This window comes from Girardinichthys multiradiatus, chromosome 15 (genome assembly GCF_021462225.1).
Source record: "Girardinichthys multiradiatus isolate DD_20200921_A chromosome 15, DD_fGirMul_XY1, whole genome shotgun sequence".
Lineage (NCBI taxonomy): Eukaryota > Metazoa > Chordata > Actinopteri > Cyprinodontiformes > Goodeidae > Girardinichthys > Girardinichthys multiradiatus.
In genome coordinates this window covers 8,733,756-8,760,220 of record NC_061808.1, presented here as the reverse complement: position 1 = coordinate 8,760,220, position 26,465 = coordinate 8,733,756, and the positions used below count along the sequence as shown (strand labels likewise).

General features: G+C 40.4%; 1 protein-coding gene across 3 annotated transcripts; it reads right to left on the bottom strand.

Annotated features, from left to right (window-relative positions):
- Positions 1-35: 35 nt before the first annotated feature.
- On the bottom strand, positions 36-24,920 carry reps1 (RALBP1 associated Eps domain containing 1). 3 transcript variants are annotated; one of them, XM_047388902.1, is made up of 19 exons: positions 24,200-24,920; positions 20,658-20,781; positions 14,174-14,403; positions 13,365-13,527; positions 13,199-13,266; positions 11,296-11,458; positions 11,152-11,215; positions 10,835-10,989; positions 9,199-9,320; positions 8,815-8,895; positions 8,333-8,420; positions 6,897-6,998; positions 5,437-5,497; positions 4,613-4,811; positions 4,312-4,506; positions 4,058-4,147; positions 3,766-3,920; positions 3,585-3,690; positions 36-3,495 (listed from the first exon to the last, which is right to left on the bottom strand). In XM_047388902.1, the coding sequence occupies exons 1-19, from the start codon at positions 24,350-24,352 to the stop codon at positions 3,427-3,429; spliced, it is 2,388 nt and encodes a 795-aa protein (XP_047244858.1). In that variant the 5' UTR covers positions 24,353-24,920; the 3' UTR covers positions 36-3,426. The 3 variants fall into 3 exon arrangements, with proteins under 3 accessions (XP_047244858.1, XP_047244857.1, XP_047244859.1); XM_047388901.1 differs by having other exon boundaries at positions 13,133-13,266; positions 24,200-24,919; XM_047388903.1 differs by lacking the exon at positions 8,815-8,895 and having other exon boundaries at positions 13,133-13,266; positions 24,200-24,919.
- Between the last annotated feature and the right edge of the window lie 1,545 nt (positions 24,921-26,465).

Here is a 26,465-nt window from a genome sequence, read left to right as displayed (position 1 = left end):
AGTCGATAATGAAACAATAAGCAGACAGAGCGACGTTTAAAATATTGTGCCGTTTTTTATTTTTGTGTAAAAATCACACAGCTGCTAGTTAACTCTGCAGAGATACAGTACATCCATGCAGTAAAACATCTAGGATCCCACAGCCAAAAGAGAAGGAATTAAATAGAATATTCTTCTGCTGTTAGTCAGCAGTTAATGCAAATTTACATATGAGTCCAAAAGTGTGTATCATATACAATATACAACACAGATCTGGGAGAAAATGGCAATCAAAAGGTCCATCACAGAATTCATACGAGATTGATTGCTTCTGCCTGTCTGGATTGCCTTTTTTTTTTTTTGAGTGATGTTAGGGATGAGGAGGGAGAGCAAACGTTAAATATTGCTGGAAGGTTTAATCCGGTTTCCAAACAATATCACACACACACACGAGAAGTACACCATCACCCACAGCAGCAGGAGGAAAAAAACAAAACAAGGAAGAGAGATCAGTCAGTCGCCATGCTAACCTGAACACCAATCCAATCAGGGCGAGTAAGGCTTAAATGATGTTTCACCAACAGAGGGACAAAACATTCAGAAAATGAACGAATTAAAGAAAATGAGACATTTCAGGACGCTGAAAAATAACATTAAAGATTCCAGGTAGTGTTGAAGCAATAAAACTCAAGTTTTTTCAGGTTTTGTTTTACTTCCTAAAGCATCTTGTCTGCAAGCAGCTCAAAAATAGAGCAAGTGGATGAGTTCAAAGTGCAGTTAGGTCATTCAGGTCTCCCATTACGCTGACTGGTCTCCTATCGGGGTTCATCTCCACCCAGCAAGGGTCACATTTTGCAGATTAAAAAAAACAAACATAAAAAAAACACTGAGTTGGAGTATTTTTTCGCCTCTGGACATAAGGAACACAATAAGGAAGCAGACCGCTCGTCGGTACCAAAATAAAGGCAGACAAATATCACAAACATACAGTAGATGGTATTCTGGAAGATCTACGATACAAAACCGGATATACTGTCCACACAGTTGCTACGATCAGAGAACAAACAGCTAAAGTAGACTGGTCAGTGAAGATGTATCGCAAGTACTTGCATAGTGCTGCTTTGCCTGATTGGAAAACAGCTGATTTTTATTTATTTTATTTTTTTTTTTACAATCCCTCCCATCAGATCTGTGCGCATGTGTTCGCGGCAGAGAAATCGGAGGAAAACTTCTCCCCAATCAGGCGACACGTTTCTTCATAAACGCGGCAGCCTTCTGCAGCAACGTCTGGTTCTGCTATAAATGACTTCCCAAAAAAGGTGACGCATATATATACCTGCAGCTTGAAGAGAAAATTAAAAACGAGCTGAAATGTTAGGCCCAGACAGAACTGGGGAAAAAAAAAAAAAAAAACTGTGGGAAGAGAAAAAAGGCTGCTTTTCATCGTTGAATGCAGCTCAAGTAGAAGTGAAGGAGCGACAGTTTAGTCTTTTAGAGTCAAACCATTCAGTCACATCAACCCTCATAACATTAAGGAAAAACCAAGACAGCACTTTCACACACACAGATCTATATATGTAGAGTTGAACGGGCAGTAGCAGGAAAAACTGAATTCATATCAGAAGATGAGTCAACGAAGCTCTTCATACAAACACTCGCGCAGCATGTTCTGATCTACTCTTTCCTCTGTGGAAACCGGCTTTTATTGGGTTCTTAACACACACAGAAAGCTGGTCATGTCCACTTGCCAATTTAATGAAACGAAGCAATAAGAGAAACTACCCAAAGTCCAATTTACAGTCTTTATTGTCGCTGGAAGATATTTTAAAAAGGACAGTTCTCTTTATTTTTGTGAATAATTGCAAGTTTTGCCCTTTAATTCTGCCTAAAACTACAGCAGGTGTGTATAAAAGGATAGTTGAGAAACTTTTTTGGGGAGTTCAAATAAAAAAGTAAAAAAAAGTATTTTATATCTTACCTTTTATAGATCACTCCTGGCGTCTTTATTTAGTACAAGTCTAGATTAGCTGGAACTGAAGCCAATGGCTAGTACTATAGGGGTGGATTTCTGCTGTCTTAAAACATCTCCATTCATCCAAAACATTATATGCAAACAGTATTTTATGACCAATGATTATTTACGTAGGGAATGGAGGTTGGAGGCAGTCCGACACAAATTTTCCTTTATTTTGCTGTTTGAAACACACCTCAAGAAAAGAACACGTTAAGCATTTCTGGCCCAATAATTACCTCATAGAACAGTTAAATATCTTTTAAAGCTGCATTAACTTAAACTGCCATAATAATTAGCTCTTTAGTGGAGCCTTACCTTAACATCAGACAGTTGGTGTGACCGGGAATGCTTTACATGTTGCGTTTTCAGTGTGTTTCACTTTGGAAGATTACAGGTGTCACACCAACCTCCATTTTCTCTGCAAATCAACACAGGCGTCTCTGTAAATAACCGCCCAATGTAAACCTGACAATGGCTATAAGGGAATAAACTAGCAAATGCATAATACACGATTTTTTTTTAGAATGGAGTTGCTTTTGGACAGTTTTAGTCCACTTTGGTTCAGACTGGTCAATAGCTTCAGGTACCAGAAGAAGTTAATCTGGATTCAAACTAAATGAAGACAACAAGAGAGCTACCTACTGATGACCAGATATCAACTGCTTCTAACCTTTCCACGAAACCGCAGCTGTTTGCTGTTACGTTTAGAATTGATGTAGCAGGAAGACAATTCAAAAGGACAGTTCCTAACAAATTAATTACGTTTTTCATCAAGTTTCATCATGTATTTCTCTTTGGAATAAAAACGGATCAGAATAAGATTTGACTGAGTAGCTCATTACTTTGATTTAATCCCATAAACTATTTCTGTACTTTGTGCACCAGAGACAGATTTTTTTCTCAACGGTTCTCATCAAAAAGTAAAAAAAAAAAAAAAACTGGTTTCTCTGAACAGTTACATTAAATTAACCCAATTTGCAAAAAGAGATTTGGTGTGGCAGAGCCAGACATACTGCAGCGAGCCCCTAACTAAACCACTTAAACAGAAACAAGAACAGAACCAGTCACACCAACACAATGATTACACTCTGCCGTCCTTCTTCAGTCACTTAGAGTCTAAAGCACTCAGACCCCATGTGTTCCGTCTTCACAATGGACCTAAAGTTGGACGCTCTGCTGTCCGTCATTATCTGAAAAGTGCCAGATGGTGATATCCGCTACTCTCCTCTGTTTGTTGGTAAGACTGAGCTGTCAGGCCCGTCCACTGTGCGGCCGAGTGCGAGAGTTTCATTTAACGGAACACCCGGTGCCATCCCCGGCCCCACCAGAGAAATGATGATGGAAGAGAGATGAAGCGGAGGAAAGGAGAGTCGCGATGACTGCCATGGAGTTCCTCGCACGAGTTACAGTCGAGTTCTGCACCATGTGTTTGGTTAAAGGTGGGAGAAAGGTCGGAGCTGTTCCAGCTGGACTTCCAAAGATATCCTCTCCTCAAGCAGGTCCTAAAGAACAACGACAGGTATGAGTAAAGTGACGGAAGGAGATATACCATACTTAGCTAAACACTAAAGCCAGTCAATGTGTTTTAAACCTTCAGTTGCTGCTGTAGTTCACTGTTGAGCCGTGCCAACACTGTGTTTGTCTCTTTGTTTCTTCTGATGGACGCTTGAATTGCCTTTTTGTCCTTTCCAACCGATCTGGAAATATAGAAAAACATTTTTGACTAAAATTCCAAATTCCAACGACAAAAATGTATTAAACAGTTTTCTGACCTGGGGATGGAAGGCTGAGCAGTTAGGGGGGCAGCTATGGCGCAGGCTTTCTGCGGTCCGAGCTGCTCGTCTTCTGGTCGAAGTTCGTCTTCGGACTTCAACCTCCGACGAACGGGCTTTGGTGGAGGAGCCAGAGGGCCCGATGAGCCCTTGGCCTGATGGGAGAAAGAAGCACCGTCACTGACTGGGATAAACTCTGTTCCAGGTTAAAATGTTGTGTTTATGTTGATCTTTCACATTAAGTGCACAAAACCTTTGCAGGACAATGTTTACTGTGTAAGAATGGACATACAGAGTTGACTATAGCTGATGTTCTCTCATCAGCTGGGCCATCACTTTTTACTGTTCTTAAAGGACCAGCTCCCTCCGACATCTTCTCCACCTGTTGATGCACACATACAAAGTCAATAGTTGTACTCATGGGCCACACGGTGAAATGCAGTACTGCCTATAACATTTCAGAAAAATATAAAACTACAACTAAGAAAAGAATTGGAATAATTCAGGTCACGACAGTTCTCTATCCCACCTCAGGTAACACCATACCTGTCCTGCCTCGCTGTGTTTATCGATTTCTGGTAGGCTGGACGGCTGCTCAGAGGCAGCGAAGGCCTGAAACTGGCTGAAATCTGCGAAGTTGGGCTGCTGAGGAATCTGCTGCGGGGAGGTGGTGGTGAGCACAGCGCCGCCTGCAGGAACACCCTCTGAATCTACACGATGCCCAGTGAGCGGTACCGATGTCTACAAGCAGACGGGAAAGGGAATAGATTGGTGCAGGCTTGTGTGATATTAAGAGAATAAAACTAAAACGTGCTTTCCTCTATTTTTGGTCTTTGAATGTCATTACCTGTGTGGGTAGCGGTCGAGGAGGCACTGCAGGAGGAAAAGCTGTCGTAGAGGGTTGGGGTTGTCCTGGCGCAGATGTGGCAGCGAAGGTGCGATTCATGTCCAAAGACGAAGAGCGAGAGTGGGACTGTTGGGGGCGGGGAGGAGGGGGAGGTGGGGCTACAACCTTCAGAGCCTCTGGAGATGCACCCGACTGAGATCTGAACACAAAAATTCAAGTTTCTGGATTTCTGAATAAAAATATAAAGACTTGCCTTTTTTTTTTTTTTTTTTGACAAATTAACCGTTAACCAAGTAGAAACTAGAACCACAGCCTGACTTCAGGTCTATAAGTGATCTTGGTCTTCTAAATAAATGAAGCAAAAGTGTTATAACAACTGTTGTTGTTATGGAGACTTTGTGATCCAAGATGACATTCTTTAACACTGCTACTAGAACACCACATATGGAATGAAGTGTTCTAGTGTTTCCCATTTTGAAGAACGGCTCAGAGGAATGGGTCTTTGAGTCACATATTCCTACCTTAGGGAAACAGGTACTTATGGATTACTAATAAAAAGTTCCAAGACATTCTGATGTAAAAACATAAAAATGCTTCAGATGTGTTTATGTTAAAGGGTTGTTATGGGTAAAAATAATAATGCTACGGATGATTGTGTAAAAGAAAATTATTCCCCACCCCTCACTTAATGAATACAGTACAGTTAAAGGTTGGATCTTGTTAATTGTTTGTTTGAGATTAAACTACTCTAATAGAGGATGAATTATAGTGGAGAACACAAAATAATTAAAAGTTATGTTCTAAAACATAAAAAACCAACAAACCTTTGCCTGGTGATTGGCTCCTGGTCTGATGTGGAGGAGTCAGAACTGCTGTAACCATCACCTATGAAGAGGGGGCAATAATAATGAATAAAACAAAATATGTCAAATCAATTTATTCAGATTAGACAACAGCAATATTTCATTTTCTACTACGGTTAATCCTGATCTATCCTAGAGGACCCGGAAAATAAGAGGAATCAACCAGGAGCACGTCAACTAGGTGATAAAAATAAGTTCACTTTGGTTCCTGACAGTCGACAGCCTGATCACAAAGTGGCCTGGATTGTTGCTGAAGACTCAACACACACTTGAGAAAATGTATAAACGCTGGACAATGCTTAAAAGGAGAAAACAGGATCTGAAAAACTGCTTCACTGTCACCTTGGAAGTACGAATGTTATTAGAAAAGGTTTACCAGATGTCTGCAGCCCTTGTTTGCAGCGAAGTTTTATCTTCAAACTTCTCATATGGGTGTAAATGTTTCTTAATCTTCCAGCAAAGCCTCCATATTTCACAGCTTGTGTTGTTGTACAACATCGGTGTAGTCAGCAACGAAATGACTCTGTTCATTAAGTACAGAGTCACTTATCCTAATGAATTACCATTAATATCAGCTATTCAGGTTTTTCCTGCTTAGATTTTGTAATATTCTCTGCCTTTGACAACAACATGACGTGCGCTGGACACTGAAGTTGTGACTCCTTTCAACGCTAAAACGTTTTTATTCTTTTTCTTAGTATCTGCTCAGCAAGGGTCTGATCTGGTAACACCAATATATACTTACTGGTAAATTCAGAAAAACAATTAAACAGTCTGAACATCCATGAAATTCACTCCTAAAGAACTCCTACTGGTTTTAGGAAATGCATTATGAACGGAAACAATGCTGCATTTATAGACCCCTTTACTCCAATACCCATAAATAAAGTTCAGAGCAACCATCTGCCTTCTGAAGTCCCAGAAATAGTAAATATAGTACATCTGTGTGTGAATTAATCTCAGTATAAATAAATACTTTTTAAGGCTCTGTAAATAAAGTAGTTGAAGCTCATCTATTTATTACACAGATATATATCTTATTATTAATGTGTCCACATTGATCCATCAAAGCAGTCAGAACAGAACTTTTCTCACCAAAATTAAAAGCAATGTGATCCCCTTAAGATGCTTAGTTCAAACGTGAAGGTCAAATGACTGAACAGGACGGAGAGATATGTTAGAATGGAACGGTTGTCTATAAACCAATAAACAATGTTTAACAGAGCTGGCCTTCACTGGTCAGACGAAGTTAAAAAGTTATTAATCAATGCAAGGAGGTTTTGTTTTAAAAAGGAGTCATTTATTTCTGAGTTTGTGGGCGTTTTTATTCCCTCAATTGTCAATCGTTTCTGAGCATACGAACATGATGCTAAACTGTTTTAGCGTCACCTGTTGGCCGGAGCAGGCGAGGTTTTACTCACCAACAGTGTTTGCTGCTACAAACATCATGGAAGGAGGCAGCTTGGTTTCTTCAGACATTTCTGGGGGTTTTGCCAGTAGAGGACTAGTAGGATGATTGTGATCTGGAAGTCAGAATAATACAAGGAAAACCTTTACTGTAAAGTCAAAACAAAAAGTGGTTTTATAAAGAATTCAGGGAAGCAGCTTTGAAATTCGAGCTTCCCTATAGTGATTTGAAAAAGGAGAGAGTTGATATCTGAAGAAATTGACATCTCTTTTCAGATGTTCCTTGGCAAGCCTCACTCCCCGCAGTTAAGGTCAGTGCTGCTGATTTTACAATAAGACAGAAGAGGCTGGGAAAAAAATGGTGTTTAATAATGTTTAAAAAATCCTTTCCTGATCTCTAAGACATCTGGGCAAATATTCTGTGGACTGACGAGGCAACAGAGGAATGTTTCGGTCCCGTTACAGCTGGCGTAAAACTAACAGCATTTCAGAAAGAGACCATTATACCAAGGATTAAACATGGCGGCTGTAGTGTGATGTGATTTCGTGCACCAGGACCTTAACAGCTTGCCGTTATTGAGAGAGAGCCATGAGTTTGTGAAGAGAGCTTGGGTAATGCTGCATGATAATAAACCAAGGAACACCAGTGAGTCCTCCTCTTAATGCCTCAAAAGGAAAAATATTTGCAATGGCCTTGACAAAGTCCAGACTTAAATCTAATTGAGATTCAAGGCTTGACAATAAACAAGTTGTTCATTCTCGAAAAGCCTTCAATGTTGCTCAATTAAAACAAATCTGTAAAGAAGAGTGGGACCAAATTACTTCACAGCGATTTGTAAAAGAGTGATGGCCAGTTATTTCAAATGCTTGATGTCAGCTGCTGCAATCAAGGCTGGTGGAGACTTAGTGACAATTATCTTTCACATAGGGCCTGGTTAGTTGGGATGGCTTTTTTTCCTTAGTGAATTAAATCCTTATTTGAAAACTGTATTTTGTGTTTAGTCTGAGGATTTCTTCGATCTGAAACAGTTAAGTATAACAAAAAAATACAAAAACAGAAGAAATGTGACAGGGGGGCAAACTCTTTTTCACTGGATCTGTAAAAACTGCTCCTTAGAACCGAAGCAAGTAATTTCCAGTAGATGTTTACAAAGAAAAGCAACATGCAGTTTTGTTTAATGATAGGTTTAATTCTCTTTACTGATGTTTCGAGTGAAGCCTCTAAGGTTTGTCATTACATTTCCCCACTCTGGAAATTCAACAAGGCAAAGGAGAAAAATCTGAAGGTTTTCATGGTGGGAGAGGAAGCTTAAATTAGATTAAAAAAAAAAAAAAAAAGCTTTACACTGGAGTTAAAACATGAACTCTGGGAACAACGCAGCTGTGTATGTGTAGTAACAGCATTTATCTAACAGAAATCTGTGTTTAAACAGTCAGGCTTGAGTCCTACCGCTGCCAGTCCTCTTCAGCTCCATCTCCTGCATGTGAATCTTACTGGGAGTCATCCGGATGGGGACTGGGTGGACGATGGCTGTGTCCTGGAAGACACGTATTTACGTAAATAGAAGGCTACAAAGGCAGCCGGATGCTTTCATTGCCGTACTTTACTTGTTTGCTCCATCTATAACAAACACTTTGAACACAATGTGATGCTTCTTTCTTTGAGGAGTACAAATGCTCAAGCATCTATTATCTTTAAGGAACCACAGTGTCTGGCAACTGGTTTGCTGTCGTCACCATGGAGGAAAACGAGCTGATTTCCAACAGAAGCTGAGCATTTAAATTCAGAAAACAAAGTGACCACTGCTGGCGAAGTGAGCGCCACTTTGTAAGAACATCATGCACAGAAAAAATGATACAAAGAAAGATCCAGAGAGGGTTAATGTCTGTGCATTACTCGATGAAACCATGCATGCCAAGTGATTGACTTACAGGGTCAGCTGGTGCAATGTTAGAGTCAAATTGGGTCAGAGTTTGTGAGCTGGAGGAGCGTTCGCTAAACGTCTCCCACTGCTGCAGGAGACAGACAGCAAGAAAAAAAACATGTCAGTCAGCCGGAACAGTGACATCACACTTTTACTGAAAATGCTCGAGCTTAGCCATGACTGTGGAAGCTAAACTATCATTGCAGTCCCAAAGAGGGAGAGAAGAGGTGCTGAATTAGCAATAATTATGTTTACTGATGAAGAAGATGATACAGTGATGGATGAATACAGACGAGACGAAGTCCTAAGCAATTAGGATGAATCTAATGCAAACCAAGCAAAGAGTAAACAAAGGTTTAAGTTTGTGTAAAAATGATTCATGTGTTGGAACCTCGCTGCTCTGGTTCATCTCTGGCCACGCTTGGTTGAGAGAAGGCATGGAGGGAGATTTGTTGGGGGTGACCTCCACAGGTGAAGCTGAGTATCCGACTTCAGCCACTGACTCAGGAACCTCTGGGGATGGCAAATAAAATAAATAATATATTTAAACATATCGTTAGGCTAATAGTATCAGAGCAGTTGCTAACTATAGCATGTAAGCTCCATAAAACAAGGATATTTGATAAAAATATGTTGTAAAAGCTCATTTTTAGGTTTCCTCAGGGTGTCTCTCTTCATAAAGTGAAGACAAGATTAAATTCGTCTCTTCATCAACACACCGGAATCGCATATTTAAGTCATAAACAGGGTTCTGTAGAACCCTAGTTCACGAGGAAGTACATTTGATTCAGTTGTATTGGACTTTGATATCCCTGGTTTAAGCCAAACCATGATAAATAGAAGATAAACAAACCAGTTAATCTGGTGAGAGCAGGGCATTAGTGCTATAGTACTGGAGACTGGTATTGATCTCAAACTGGTGTTGAGAACAAATTGTTAAATTTCTTGGTCTTGTGTGCGATGTATTAAACTCTAGATTTTTCCTGAAGACCAATCAAGATCTTAATCTCCCAAGACCTGGGAACCTAAGTAAAGGGGATGGAAAAAGTTCCTTCAAAATTGAGGATTATAAACTGAAGCAAAAAATGATCAATGGATTTAATTAACTTCAAGTCCAGAAGTAAGTTTGACATTTTCACAAATAAAATACTGTTTCTTTAGGGTTGAGGAAAAACTCCAAACAGGAAGTATTTAAAAGAACTTGAATACTAAGTGAAGAAAAATGCAGAAATAAAAAAAACATTTGGAAAATCATAATAATAATAATCATAATAATAAACCAGTTAAAAACAAATAATATCTTAAAGATATACAATGTATATTGGTACGGATGATATCTGTGCCCTTTCTCTGAAAATAACCCAGTTTGTGGATTAAATGAGAATAAGGTAAAATAAAATAAAATTTTTACAACACAAAACCATAATTATTAAACCAATTTCAACAACATAATTATAAAAGAACATATTAAAAAAGTTTGTGACCTATGCTTTTATGAGATAATCTACATCTTAAATTAGTTTTTCTTTTTGTCATCACAAACAAATATTCATGTTTTTAGGCTCAGAAAGAAAATTATTCTTGTTGTTTAATCTGTCCTTCAGTTTGGTTCAATAACTTCTTTTAAATGAGTAAAAATTCCCTTTTATCTCAAAACATATATTATAAGAGCTGCTTTTCCACTTCAAAAAGCAATAATTTTAATTAACTGCATTTTTCCAGGATTTCTCGCATTGATGTTAAATTTGACGAGTAAAAATTAAAACTACAACGCTTTTTGCTTTTGTTTAAGGATTTTCTTTGAAAATAAGTACAATTTGATGCAAATGAAAGGGCCTCCTTCAGTCCCTTTAGTAGCCATTATATCAGGGCTGTGCTTATAATAATCCACATCAGCAGAATATGAAGAACCATCAGGATGGGTTCTGGCTAGCATCTGTCTACTACGCAAGCACTGCTGTTTCACAGCTTTGAGAAGGTTTGAAACAGAAAAGAGAAGAGGAGGATCAGAGTCTGTCTGAGCAAACCTGCTGAATCATCCAGGTCAATCAGCTTCGGCATGAGGCTCTCTGGCAGCTTCTCGGGGAGGTCGTAGCCATTTTTTCTGGCCACAACCAGGTGAAAGGCGGCGCAAAACTCGTCCAGGGTCAGCGCTCCATCTTTATCAAAGTCCGACAGCTCCCTTTAAATAATAAACCGTAAACGAGGTCTCACTTCATGCTTCAGCAGAAAGATGATATCAGCTATAAAATTCTGACTTTGCATGCACCGGTGCAGGAAGCAATAGCATGTAAGGCAGATAAACACTGCAGCAGATTTCAACCCTGAACAATAAGAGACTCACCAAATATGTGACAACTCTAAAATTGGTAGCTTTGATTTAGTGAAGAACTCTTTTGCGGCTGAACCTGAAACACACCAAGAAGTGATGATTAAAACACTTGTTTTACCTTGGTTTGAGTGTATGTAAGGTTGCTTTCTTTCCTACCAGGTATTAAGCCAGTGAGGTCAGGCTGAATGGTTTTGAACTGGTTTATGTAATACTGTCTCTGCTCGTCTGTGATTTTCCAGGGATCATCGTAGCTGCTCGACTGTCGCTGGATCTCATTGGTCGTCGCGGCTGAGGCCACGGTTCGTATCGTTGTGCTTTCCTGTGGGCGACAGAACCCTAGTTGAAATTTAGCAAAGACGTTTTATTTTATTGTATTTACTAAAGAGGAAAATAATCTAAAGAGAAAACTTAATAATCATAACTTCTCTAGAAAAGGCGTTACTGCCTTTAAAAAAAAGCTGGTTTTTATGTCTCTAACATGATGTAATAAGCTAAAAAAGCAAATGAAGTTTGCCTAAAATTAGACACACAAGCCTTTATTTGAACAGTGTCGAAATAGCTGCTCCAGTTTCAGTTCAAAGCATTGGCTGACAAAGGAGATGCATAAAATACTGACTGAGGTTTAAAGACACGACTGCGGTTTGCTTCTCGTGTTTTCTGTTTGCAGCAACGTCTGGTGCCGATTCATCCGATGAAAGAAGACTGTGGTGCTCAGCTTGAACATGGATCCTTACAATATTAAACTGTATGTGCTCCATACGGAGCTGTATGCCACTACATTTACAGATGTATTAGGGTTTCTAAACATCTCTATATCAGTATTTAATTTCAACAGACTCAAATTTCTGAAGTTCTCTGCTTTCTTTCTGCTCATTTTAGTTATGAATGTATGGCAAATATTTTTACAGTGGCCAGGCTTTAAATATGAAACCTGCAGAAACTAATGGAGTGGTGGACGAACTGACAACAAGCATCACAGGCATAGAGAGACTGGTACTTAAATAATTAGCAAAGACTTATTGCAGTACAGGCAGCTCTTTACGATATGCATATTGCATACAATAAAGTTTCACTTAGGGGTGTACTCACTTTTAATGGTTGGGTGATGGTTATTTTGAGGGGACAGCAAATGTACACTATTACTATACATTATATATATATATATATATAAAATATATTTTATAAGCTGTACACTGACTACCTTACATTGTATCAAACTGTTCTATATTCAGAGTTGTCACATGAAAAAATAATAAAATAAGGGATGATAATATGATAAATAATAAATATGAGGGATGTACTCACTTTTATGAGATTCTGTAAGTTAAGCTGTCCCATCTTGTCAGAGGGATTCCAACATTTACTGAGTTCTGTGCTACGAGCAGCTGGAGTTGGATTTTGAATCACAGAATCTTAATGTTCCCAACTAGCAGATTTTAGTGATAGATGGGAGGCCTCTGTGTTTTGTTTTGTTACGTTTTAAAGTTGCGTGACGGAGCGAAGCATTGTGCACTTATTTCCACGCATCCACATTCTGTATGTGTTCGGCTTTAATGCTAAATTCGGCACATGTGCTTGCTGAACCGAAGCAGTACGAATATGCGTACTGGTACAACGCCAGAATATGAAGCAATGGACAGGTAGATGGAGGCTGAATGGACTGACGGACAGTCAAATGAATGGATGCAAAGACGGATGAACGGGTGGATAAATGGACAAACAGATGGATAGAGGAATGGACGGATGGAACTTTAGAGAAAGTCAGGAAATACATATATTTCTCCAAACTCCATTGTATTTTTCCACTTATCCAGACCTGAAATAGGCTTTAATTAAATTAAATACTTTTACAGATTGTGTAAGAACTGAGTAGTAAATCCAACAATCCTGAAGGATCCAAGCTGGATAACGTCAAAACTCTAAGGGATGGGTATGTCGTGCTTTTAAAGACGTCAGAGGAGTATGAGTGGCAAGTTTACTGCTGCTGCTCTACCTGGACTGATGAGGGGTGCATTGCTGGGAGCGTGCTGGAGGGCGGGGTGTCTGCTGTAAAACTGACCCAGCTTTCCTGGCTTGGAGGAGGAGGGGGCGAGTGGGACGACCACATGCCATCACCGGTCACAGGCCCTGGAAGGGAGGAACCACAGGAAAAGATGTTTTTTTTTAAAACCTCCACACCCCGAATTCCACACACGCGGCTGCTGACGGACTTCTGTGGCCGTCACCTGTTTGTGGTTCTCTGAACTGCGTCCACACAGCTCCGGTTGCAGCCACCACTTGTTGCCTGTCTGCGTTCCCTCCACTGTGTTGCCGTTTGTGCTTCCTCCAAGAGTGGGGGGAGGTGGGGGGAGACTGGTGGGGCGAGATGACCGGGGACGTCGGTTCAGGCTGGGAATCATATTAAAACAAATTACATATCTTTGGGTGACAAAAGGGTAAAAATGTATATGTTCTGTAAAGAAACACAGCCTATATTACACATTACAAGTGCTCTCTTTAAGATTGTATCTACTACACTACACATTACTTCTCTTGTAAGCACAGCACATCTGAAGCATGTTAAAGCATTAAAAGTAGTTCAAAAGTGCATAATCTGCTTCATCTCACATGTGGGTTGTTCCAGCAACCAGTGAATGAGCATTTCGAGACTAATGCACAAAGATAACCACCATGTAAAAGATCTATTCGGTCGACTGGCAAGTCAACACCCACAGCAAAACACTGTAAAAAGCTATTTGAGTAACAAATCATGAAACACGCACAGGAAAAGCACAAGAAGTAGTACTCTGGCAGCTTATCTGTGATGACTGCAGGGTTCAGCTGCTGTAGAACACTTTTCAAAATGAGAAACAAAAAATAATAATAAAAGCAGGCTTGCTTATTTTAACACCAAGAAATCTTCCAGACTTGTTATCTGAGGTGATACAAAATGTGAATCATCATGTCTTTATATCTGTTCGAGCATCACAGGCATTGCGATACAAACAACCTGAGAAATAAGAGTATTTGCTGCACAAACAGCATAGTTACTAACCTGAGTTTCTATGCTGGGTGCCAGAGGCTGGATGACCTCGTGGACAGGAAGTGAAGAAGAGGAGGGGGGGCCTTTCTTGTTCGGGTGACCCCTGCCAGGTGGTCTGGGTATTAAAGCAGTTCCAGGGGCCGTGTATACACTCTGGCTGTCTGAGTCCTGGTACAGGGCTGCGTGCCTCGCTTCAGCCTCGTTTTTCCCCACCACGAACCTGGGCAGCGGCAGATCTTTGACTGTTGAGAAGTAAATAAAATAATTCAATCCAACCCAATCCAGCCGTCTTAACACATATTAGGGGTTGACCAAATCCCTTTTCACAGGCACTGAAAACGTTTCCGTACCCTGTCTGTCAATGCTTAGAGCTGAGTCATACAGTCGTAGCAAATAGCTGACGATATTATAGCTTGTAAAGGAAGGGAAAGCCATAAAATGGGAACAGTGTGTGGATTCTAGCTTCCACAAAAAAAAAAACACACTGATCTGTTCAGCACAGCTCAGCTTATTTGTATGATGTTAAACAATTACAGCCAAATATGGAAACGAATACGTGCTTTATTTCCTGATTGCATCCCAGCGCCAAAGTCTTGCAGCGTTACTTGTTCGGAGTGTTACATGGCATCGGCTAAAACCAGCAATAAACCAGGAGGGGAATAAACCGTAAAACTGAGCAAATCATAAATGTGTTCAGAATAAATATCGGAATGTTGTTTAAAAATAAAGATACTGAAAATCTAAAAATTCACTAATATTTTGAGCTTTTTTTGTTGGTCAAATTTGTATAATTTAGATTTTAAATAGGGCAAACAAAAAACAAGGAAAAAAAACAGGGGCAATAATAATTCACATTCACTTCACAGGAGAAAAAACAATCTATATAAAGTCGGACCTTGTGGGCTTAAATAGTCCAGGTTGACTTTAAGGCAAAATTGAGTGTTTCCATGATGTAGATTTCTTGAATGATGTCGATCCATTCTTCAATGGTTGGGGGACCCGATTTTAGCCACCTTCCGGTTATGGCTTTCTTACTCACCGCCAAGAAAATTCTGAGCAAGCGCTTCTCTTCTTTTCTCCAATTCTTTGGATCAATATTCCCCAGGTAAACAATATCACAATTGCAGGGTATTTCACACCCAACTATGCTATTACAGGTAATATTCTCCCATATTTGTGACCAGTAAGGCCTTAGAACAGAACAATCCCAGAAAATATGGAAATGGTTGGTCCCTGAAGTGCCTCGAAAAATAAGTCTCTAATGCCTTGATGTCTGGTGTGATAAAAAACCTGACCACATTTTTCCAACCAAATTCACAGCAAACATTAGAGACTGTAATAGACCATTGCGTTTGACATATAGTTTCCCAATTTTCATCTGAGATCTGCATATTACCTTCTATTTCCCCATCTTCTCTTAATATATATAGTGTTGACTTGGTTACCCTGTTGGATAGCTTTATATAACTTGGATATTAATTTGTTGAAAAATCCACACAAAGCCCAGGTCATTTTTCTCCCATTGTGTTTTTATGCTTTGATTTAAAATAGTGTCTAACCTGCAAGTATCTATAAAAACCATCCTGACCTAAACCAAATTCCCTTTGCAGCAGTTCAAAACTCATGAATGCCCCTTTGTGGATAAAAGAGAAGTATGTAATCGGTCCCTTTGATACCCAGCTTTTAAATTGTTTATCTAGGTTATTTGGTTTGAACTCTGAATCATAGGCACACCACCTTAAGATTCTAGACACTGATTCCAACTTGCAAATTTGTATGATTTCATTCCAAGCTTTCAATATAGAGGTTCTTTTTTCATATTAATATTGTTTTGCAATTCCCTATCAGCTAATACGACCTAAATTGGGATTCTTTCTATGACAGACCCCTCCACATCTTTCCATTCAGCAGAATAAGTGGATAAAGACAAATTAAGGGTCTAAGTTGTGCAGCCTGGTTGCAGTCCCGAAGACAGGGAAATCCATTTTGAGCTTCGAACATCACAGAATTTTTGTCATTTTTAATGAGCATGTTCTGGAAAAGTTCACAGTTAAGTGGGAAGTGGCTGAGATGAGAGTCAACTTCTCTTCATGTCAGCTCACAGTTCTCGGCCAGAAATAGGTGGATGACTCTCTCCTGGTGGAGGTTGAGTCTGTGCCTCAACCAGGAGGAGTTCCAGTATGCTTGCATCTTATATTTGAGTAAAAGCAGGATGGAGTGGGAGATGGACGATGCACTGGGGCTCTGTCTGCTCCAGTTTGTTTTTGTGAAGCTAAACCTCAGCCAAATGACAAGGCTTACAGTTTACCATTTCAGCGACGGTACAACCCTCACAGACAGCCATGGGGCATGAATCATGACTCATGACTGAAAGAAAGAGATCCCTCAGACAAGCGGCTGAAATGGGATGTGGTGAGAATCTCTGTCATCCAGTTGGAGGTTGGAGAAGAGCTGCAGCTCTTTCACATCAAAAGGAATTAACCAAAAGGTTTTGGAGATCTGATCAGGGTGCCAGCCTTTGGAGCATTTTGGGACACTCCCCGCTAGAAGGAGATTTTAGGTCAGACCATTCTGACCTGGAAAGACCTTGGGATCCCTCAGAATGAGCAGGAGGGTGCCACCAGGGACAGGAATATCTGGATTTCCCATTTGAACTTTGCTATCTCTGTGTTCCTACCTCCGATAAACAAAAGACGATAGATGGATAGATTAAGACAATAATTGTGTGATAACGTGTTTTTTTTACTTATAAGATTTGTCACCTATACACTGACTGCAGCAATTAAAAAACAGGTTGATCTTGCTGACTTGTGAAACTATTTAAATAAGTTTCAGCTCCAGTAAAAGCACGGTCATCATTGCAATATACGTGAATGCAATATCGCAACCGCAAAGGACTGCTTGGGCACAACATTTTGTAAGGAATTTAATTTGAAGTGTCATGCATTTATTCTCGTACCCGTAGTCTTCCGCTTATCTGGGACTGGGTCATGGGGGTGGCAGACTAAGCAGAGACGCCCAGACTTCCCTCTCCACCAGACATTCCTCCAGCTCCTATGGTGGAAGCCTGAGGCATTCCCAGGAAAGCTGAGAGACATAGTCCCTCCAGCGTGTCCTGGGCCTCCTCCCAGTAGGACATGCCTGGAACACCTCCTGGGGGAGGCGTCCATGAGGCATTCAGAACAGATGCCCGAGCCACCTTAACTGACTCCTCTCAATATAGATATTAATAATGTATTTGGCCAGGTGGATGGACTGCAACTGTCCTAGATGACCACACCTGATTCAAACGTAGTGGCTGAGATATTGAAGCTCGCTGAAAGTAATAAGTGGCGCTGTGTAATGGTAAGAAAAATGGATCAGAAAAATGTGGGCTAATCGTTTTTGCTCTATTTGGAGATGCTGGACGAACTTTATCAAATCATGGTTGCATCTGGCATCAAAGTAGACAAGGTGCATAATACACTGCTCAAAAAAATAAAGGGAACACTTAAACAACACAATATAACTCCAAGTAAATCAAACTTCTGTGAAATCAAACTGTCCACTTAGGAAGCAACACCGATTAACAATCAATTTCACAGCTGTTGTTCAAATGGAAAAGACAACAGGGGGAAATCTTTGGCGATTAGCAAGACACTCAATAAAGGAGTGGTTCTGCAGGTGGGGACCACAGACCACTTCTCAGTACCGATGCTTTCTGGCTGATGGTTTGGTAATTTTTGAATGTTGGTGGTGCTTTCACACTCGAGGTAGCATGAGATGGACTCTACAACCCACACAAGTGGCTCAGGTAGTGCAGCTCATCCAGGATGGCACAGAAGGTTTGCTGTGTCTGTCAGCATAGTGTCCAGAGCCTGGAGGGGCTACCAGGAGACAGACCAGTACACCAGGAGTACACCAACAACCCAGCAGCAGGACCACTACCTCCACCTTTGTGCAAGGAGGAACAGGAGGAGCACTGTCTGCAGAATGACCTCCAGCAGGCCACAGATGTGCATGTGTCTGCGCAAACGGTTAGAAACTGACTCCATGAGGATGATATGAGGGGCCGACGTCCACAAATGGGGGTTGTGCTCACAGCCCAACACCGTGCAGGACGCTTGGCATTTGCCAAAGAACACCAGGATTGGCAAATTTGCCACTGGTGCCCTGTGCTCTTCACAGATGAAAGCAGGTTCACAGTGAGCAGATGTGACAGAGTCTGGAGAGCGATCTGCTGCCTGCAACATCATTCAGCATGACCGGTTCGGCAATGGGTCATTAATGGTGTGGGGTGGCATTTCTTTGGAGGGCCGCATGGACCTGCATGTGCTCGCCAGAGGTAGCCTGACTGTCATTAAGTACCGAGATGAGATCCTCAGACCCCTTGTGAGACCATATGCTGGAGCGGTTGGCCCTGGGTTCCTCTTAATGCAGGACAATGCTAGACCTCATGTGGCTGGAGTGTGTCAGCAGTTCCTGCAAGATGAAGACATTGAAGCTATGGACTGGCCCGCCCGTTCCCCAGACCTGAATCCGATTGAGCACATCTGGGACATCATGTCTCGCTCCATCCACCAACGTCACGTTGGACCACAGACTGTCCAGGAGTTGGCGGATGCTTTAGTCCAGGTCTGGGAGGAGATCCCTCAGGAGACCATCTGCCGTCTCATCAGGAGCATGCCCAGGCATTGTAGGGAGGTCATACAGGCACGTGGAGGCCACACACAATACTGAGCCTCATTTTGACTTGTTTTAAGGACATTACATCAAAGTTGGATCAGCCTGTAGTGTGTTTTTCCACTTTAATTTTATGTGTGACTCCAAATCCAGGCCTCCATTGGTTAATAAATTTGATTTCCATTGATGATTTTTGTGATTTTGTTGTCAGTACATTCAACTTTGTACAGAACAAAGTATTCAATAAGAATATTTCATTCATTCAAATCTAGGATGTGTTATTTGAGTGTTCCCTTTATTTTTTGAGCAGTATAATATACCTGTGTTTGTATTATTTTTATGGCTGCGTGACTGTGAACAAAATCAACATAGCATTGCAATTTTCAGCAATAGTATAATTACATATTTTCCTGATATGCAGCCCTAATTTCTGCTGAAAGGAACTTATGCTCCATGATTGGCCTGGACAAATATTCTGATTTTACTTTCATCTTGGATTTTTGCTTCTGATGATCTGGTAAATCGATCTCAACTCTCAACAAAACATCCACAATGCCTTCTGTTCTCTGTGGTTGCTTACATTAAATCGGTCTTGACATTTGGAGCAAGCACACATCTACATCCCTTTTCTACCCAACAGGTTTCTGCTCCATATTCTGGAACACCAGACGTCTAACCGTCAGGGAACAAAGAAACATTTTACAGCAGAACTCTATTAACCAGCTTCAACTCGAGGTGAGGAATCCAAACTTCAAAACATCCACATCACCAATAACCTTCCTGCTTCCTACAAGCAAAAGGAAGTGGTCTCTGTGCTTCCGCAAATGCTCACCAAATTCTGAAATCTTTGCGGCCTGTTGCAATATTTCAGAGCCCAACAAGTAAATGAACACAAGGGGAGTGTAAAAACGTTGGGTGTTTTTAAGGCATGCAACAACAACAAGCAGGAAACTGCTTTTTGGTTAAACCCTGCAGTGTTCACTGCGCCTTTACAAATGTCTTCATACATGTGAACCTTTTGTCTGTTTTTTCATGTTACAACTACAAAATTTGATACATTTTATTTAGATTTTTGTGAAAGACCAACACAGTGTAGGACATAATGAGTGTGAAGAGTAGAACCACCTTTCACTGCAATTGCAGCTGCAAGTGTTTTGGGCTTTGTTTCGATGATGTTTACAATAATAATTTCTTCAACATTAATATTCTCCGTTGACAAAACCTTTAGGAATGTCTTCTTTTTTTATGTTTAGCAGTTTATTTTGAAGTAAACTGCTCGCACCAACTTACGTAGGGGTAAAAAGGTAATTGGGGCCGAATACATGTACACCCAACACCTTTCAGAGCTTTATTTGCAGAAAAATGAATCATTTTTCTCCCTCTTCCCAAATATGCATTAGCTTGTGTTGGTCAATGACAAAACAAAAAATATTGAAGTTTGTGGCTGTCCGGTTCTGTTTAAAGTAAAATACAAAAGTTTCATTAGAGATTTGTGGCTGACAGTTTTTTTCAGGCTTTAAGCATGGAAGAGAGGACAAAGGAAGAAGGAAGGAAAGATGGGTTGACGTTGGGTGGATGGATCGGCAGACATAGCAGTAACACTAACTGGATATCTCTAGTATTATTTTCCCACATAAAGTATCACTGCAAAGTAGAACAGTGACAGCTGTTAACATCACTCCAATTATTCCTAACATCTGAAATTAACAGAAGTCCAAGAGGTCCTCTCAGAGCTCCTAGAGCATTATTGTGTATTCCTGCTCCACATGCAAAAAACAGAGGCTTTAATAAAAGGCGCCACACTGACAATGAGAAAATTCAAGTTTTGGCTCACCCGAATTGAGGCTTTCCACCCTCAGGGGTAGCCCAGACTGAGCGATGGCGATGAGCTTCAAAGCGATGTAGAACTGACTCCGTCCGAAGTGACCCAGCCGAGTGGCTCCACATAACTCTGTGATCTAAACCCACACATACACAGATAAGGAGGAACAGTTAGCAACGTTGCATTCATCTGCAGCTGGACTTCCCTCTGAGAATCCACACCTTGAACAATTCAACTTCTGTTTCTGTCCAAAAACAATAACAGTACACACATTATTGTACTTGTTGCACAGGCAACCCTCTTATTTAGCGTTCTCACTGGCGCACGTTCTGTGGGTCTCAGCAGTCATTAATGAATACATATTCATACATACTTGGTTGTTCTTCATGTCCTTCAGAGTGGGCAGATAAGGAGAGTCGAGAGAAAGCTGAAAAATGTTTGAAATGGGGGCATGGCGCTGATGGTTTAGGGGTTAAGCGCGCGACCATATACGGAGGCTACAGTCCTCAAAGCGGCCAAATGTCTCCCCCTCTCTCTACCCCTCTTTCCTGTCTGCCTACTGTCAAAAAATTTAAAATAAAGGCCACTAGTGCCGAAAAAATATCTTTATAAAAATGTTTGAAATATCAGTGCACAAACCATCAGATAAGGTGTGGTTACACACAACTAGAAACACAAACTGTAGCAGCCTAACATCAGGGGAGTTCAACTTTGTAACAGAAGAACCGTTCAAGTGGGAGTCCTTCAGGACTGGGAACCACAACAGCTGACTGATCCCTCTCCTGCTGACAAAGGACTTAATCTAAGTGTGTGTGTGTGTGTGTTTGTGTGTGTGTGTGAGAGACAGAGCACCAGCCACTTTTCTCAGCCTGTTACAACATGACACTGCAGCAACAACACTGCGCCCAGTGTGGATCTTCAGACTAGAGAGAATTACAACGCTGGCTGATTCTTCCACCACACAGCCTCCCCCTGTTGACCTTGAGAAGGATGCTGACTCACTAACGGCAAATATTGGCCTGCTGAGAGACACCAAGTCACACAAGAATGGGCCCCTGCAGTTGAAACCGTCTACTCTAGACTTAAAGTTAACTGACCGAGAACGAGAGCTACAGACAGGATTATCAGAGAAGAAACTGCTGCTGGATGCTTACTTAACATTTCTAACTTAAACGTGTCCGACTACAACCTTTTCGCCACAAAACAAAAGGAAACTGAAGAGTTCCTCTTTAAATCCATACAGCAAGAAATGCAACATTAATTGCATAGAAACAGTTTGCTGGCAAACAGGGTGGTGTCAGCAGCGCCTTGCAATTATTGCCAGAGCACGTTGCAACATCATGTTTGTTTGATCATTTAAAAAAAAAAAAAAAAAACACAAAAGCTATGTATATTAAATGCAATGACCAATAAGAATTCTTTCCAAAAAGGGAAAACAACACTTTAATATCAAATCTTCAAATGATAAAGTGAATGAAAGTCTGAGTCGAACATCCTTAACATCTTAATTTGGAGGTTAGGACTAAAATATGACTGGAAGATTAGATTTTGAGCGGGCAGAACCAGATTAAGTGTTAAAACAAATGGTATAGATGCACCACTCGGGTTTTTTTTTTTCCAGGACAATAACAAATAAAAGCAAAAACCTGCTGCCTCTTCTTTGTTAAAGATGGAATCCAACAGAAGACTATCCCTCTTTATGCCTCAAACCATATGTCCCTAACCATTATACCATTTTATTAAACTTAAAACAAAGTGCATCAAAGCGCACGGTGTTTGTAAATCCATTTATAGATTGAAAATGGTGTAAGATCTTAGTTTTGATGCATGTAGTCAATTGGAAGAATTAGGCCAAATTTTTTCTTATTTGATCATTTCAGTATTTCCGTATCAATCATCTTGCCGACTGAGGGAAAACTATTTGAATCTGTGGATTAATCTGTGGATTAATCTGTGGACCCTATCTCTAGAAAAATGTCGACCTAAATGTTGCATCCTTGTACAGTGAGATGAGACTTACATGTCCGAAAATGTTTCAAAAGCCAGGAGTGCATCGCTCTGTTCAAAGAGAATTGTTTTTAATAAGAATGCTAAAAATTTTATAAACTTAATTAGGAGAAGAAAAAAAAAACCTTGAAACATCTCACATGATTGAGTGGTGCCTGTAACAACTTTTTTCCAATAGCTATAACCCATTAGAAACAAAATACTGCCCCATCCCTGTTCCACAGTGATCAACCTAGCCTCCATGCATCAAAATATGTGTGACATCACAGCTAAAAAAGTAGATTACAAGTCGAAAACACATCTGGGGGTTGATCAGGGAAGCCTGTGCTCGCAGTGACATAAAGCCTGTGTGTTCAGCCTGTCAGCTCAACCCAGAATCAGGAAGGCAGATATCAGTGGAGGAAAGAGCGGCCAGTAATGTGAAGCACAATGCCTGATATCTTACTATTGATGAAGGCACAAAAACACATTTGAAAACAAACCTTAAAGCTTCTGTTTCATGCTGTAAAACACCTAGCATGGAGAGACTGAGCGGAGTTCAAGAAATCAAATAAAAACTTTAACAATGGTTGCTAATAATTAGGAACTGCCCAGTTACCAGCATCAAGATTTTCAAACGTTACGCCTTCAAAGGTGTTGAGTTTCGCTGTCACAAACGTCCTACAGTTTAACACCCTTTCAGTGAAATGCCAGAGAAAGTGCAGGGGACCCGGAGTTTTTCTCCTACTGCGAGGAGCATAGAGGAACACACTGCCAGTCAGCTGGCTAGAAAAAAAAAAAAAACGGTTCATACACTTTTCCTTCGCTTACAAGAGATAAATTTGGCTGTTTGGAAATATTTTCAACTGTAAAAAACAAGGGAAGTCCTGGTGTGGACATTAAAGGAGCATCACTCCTATTAAGCCAACACAACTATAACTAAATGGTATCTCTGTGAAGCCGCTGGCTGCAGGTTGGCTATTCAATTCATTAATTTGTCAGTTAAAGAACTGACAAATGTAGCTACTTGTAATCATACAAAAAATATTAATAGTTATGTTGAGCGTCATAATTTAATTAGTAAATCGTTTCTGTTTTTTTTTTTTTTATATCTGCTGTCTGCAATTACTGTGGTGGCTAATGGGCTTTACAGAAAAAAGGGCCCCAAATCATTTCTTCTTAGGGCCCTAAAAATGTTAGGTCGTTTGTGAATAAAATGATGTGTTCTGGTTGCGTTTCTATTTGACCCTTTTAAATTGTAATTATCAGCTATGTTTGTTGAATTCATATAGCATAATTGGGGTTGGCGGGTCTGTGCAGCTGATTTGTCGTGGGTCTCAAGCTTAAAAAGTTCATTTAGAGCCGCGTAGTTTGGCTCACTTGGGCCAGGGGAAGGTGTGTCTCTCGCTGCGCAGCTTTGCTAACCTGCCTGGCTAACCTCTGGTCATCCCTCTGACTGGAAACGCAGTTTATCTCCTCCGTATAAACAGCTCCGTGTGCGGCGCACAGCGTCTCAGCCAAGGTGGTTAGGAGTTTAACAAACTGCTACCTGGCTGTGGTTAGCTTACCTGCAGGACAACTTCACTGGGTAGCTGGGCCGCCCGGAAAAGGTCAAGAACTCGCCCGTTAGAAGCCACTTTTTTGGTGTTGTCCGTGTCGCAGTAGACGAACAGCTCCGAGTAGTATTTCTGCTCGATATCACTCAGCGTGAGGCTTTCCATCGTCGTACCGAGTGAAGCTGGAAAGCGGACTAGCTGGCCGTTGATTAGCCCCCTTAGCCAATGGCTGGGGCAGGATCCGAACGCGGATGAGACTTCAGGATCCCAACTCGGCTAACGGTGTGGTTAGCAGTAAAACTGTACTCCTAGTTCACAGTGAACGTCCCTAATACTGTATCCTGGTAAACAACGCCGACCCCAGCAAGGTTGCCCAACCGAGGGTAGCTTTCACACAGTTAGTTAACTTGTTGGGTAGCCAAGATCAAGTGGCCAACCGCTAATACGGCTACCTTGAATCAAAGTCAGCAGCACGAACAGCAGGCTAAACTAGCAAAGTGCGTCCACCTCCTCGATCTGGACATCAGCCGTGTTGATCTCACGGTACAAGACTTCTTGTTCCCTGGATCTGCGACAGGATGGTGTTTCTGATTCTTGCCCGAGACAGACCTCTCTGCTGGGCCGTTAGAAGTAAAGTTTCAGGGTCTTGGGGCTCCTTCCTCTAGTAATCATAGCCGCTGTTCCGCCATTCCTGCCTTCACTGTCAAGCCTGCCCAGAGGCAGAGCGCCTCGTCCGGTTTACCCTTCAAAATAAAATCCGTATTTCTGGCAACTTTCCATCAGAATCAGAAAAGCTTTATTGCCAAGTACGTTTTTGGACACACAAGGAATTTGTTTTGGCGTAGTCGGTGCAATACAATACAAATTAAACATTACCATAGAATAGCACTTTATTTACATAGCATTTTAAAAAAGAGACAAACAAAACTGGATGGTCATAGCTGGATTTGGTTAGATTATCTTTTCATATTTAAAATAAAGAAAACTTCAAATCACTGGCAATGTGAAATGAAAAAGTGGCCCGCTGTTGCATTTTCTGACAAAAATGAAAAAACAACAAAATTGATTAATTTCTACTTATCTGTTTTCAACCACAAGAAAGAAAAACAGCTTGTATTTCTGTTCATTCTCATAGCCAAATTTGTATTAATGTATACTGTGGTCCTCCTGGTATCACTGGGCCTAAGTAGCATCACTACAGTTCTGCTTTCAATGAAATTCAGAAAATCCAGCACCATTTATCTCATCAATCAGGCAGTCAAGGGCAACAGTGCAGTTAGTGATGCGTTTCAGTTGTAATAAAACTGCCAGTTGTCCTCATAAAAATTTAAGAAAATGTTATGTTTCTGTAAAACTGCACCAAGTGGCTGCAGGTACAAAGAAAAACAATTATAGATCCTAGAATAGAGTCATGTGGTACCCTCCAGGGTAGTGTTTTGTAGATAATTACTCAACAAGACTATAAAGTACACCGTTTTACAATTTAGATTAATTTGGACCTACAAATATAGAATTTCTTCTATTTAACAAAGCGAACAGTGAACTCTGAAGTCCTACACAATATGAATTAATCTGGAGTAGGCACAGCCAGTTTGAGACATTGGCAAACTAAGTGGCAGTTTAGGGGTTTTCCAAGGGCGCCAAGAACCCTTGAATTTTAATAAAGAGTATAAATCTCCAAAACTTCCATTTTTGATGAAGTTTGTCATGTATTTTAGAAGGATAACGGTGTGAATACCTAAGTATGAATACATAAGTATGTATTTAAACACGGTAATTAAATTCACTGTATGTTAAAACTCCTAATTATTTCAACCCTGCCCACTGACTTTGACGGGTAAACGCGTGACATGATGTGCTGAAGCACAGGAATGTTAAATAGTTAAATAAATACTGAAATAATTATATATACTTTTAAAACATGATTTAAAAAATAAATATTTCACATAAATATTTAATTACATGCTGTATGTAAACATATTCACATTAAGCAATGACATACTTTTCATGCATACATTTCTGATTTTAAATGATAGCATATATAGAGATATTTATTTAGAAACATATTTATTACATTGTGGCAATTTTAGCCCTTGTGAAAGAAAGAGAAAACTTTTAAATCCCCGTGGAGATGTTTGTAGGGTCATATTAAAAAAAAAAAAAAGTTAACTTACTAATTCAAAATTAATGATAATGAGTGAATTTACTGAATATTTTGCAGAACTCAACACATGTATCAGTTATAATCATCCAAAACAGTTATAATTTACTTAAACTA

Bases quoted from the DNA above. Each gene is read 5' to 3' on its own strand.
- reps1 (XM_047388901.1), bottom strand. From the start codon at position 24,352: ATGGAAAGCCTCACGCTGAGTGATATCGAGCAGAAATACTACTCGGAG. The intron at 11,459-13,132 runs GTAGAGCAGCAG...TGTCGCCCACAG, and splicing joins TGCACCCCTCATCAGTCCAG to GAAAGCACAACGATACGAAC. The intron at 4,812-5,436 runs GTTTGTTGGTTT...TTTTGTGTTCAG, and splicing joins GAGCCAATCACCAGGCAAAG to ATCTCAGTCGGGTGCATCTC.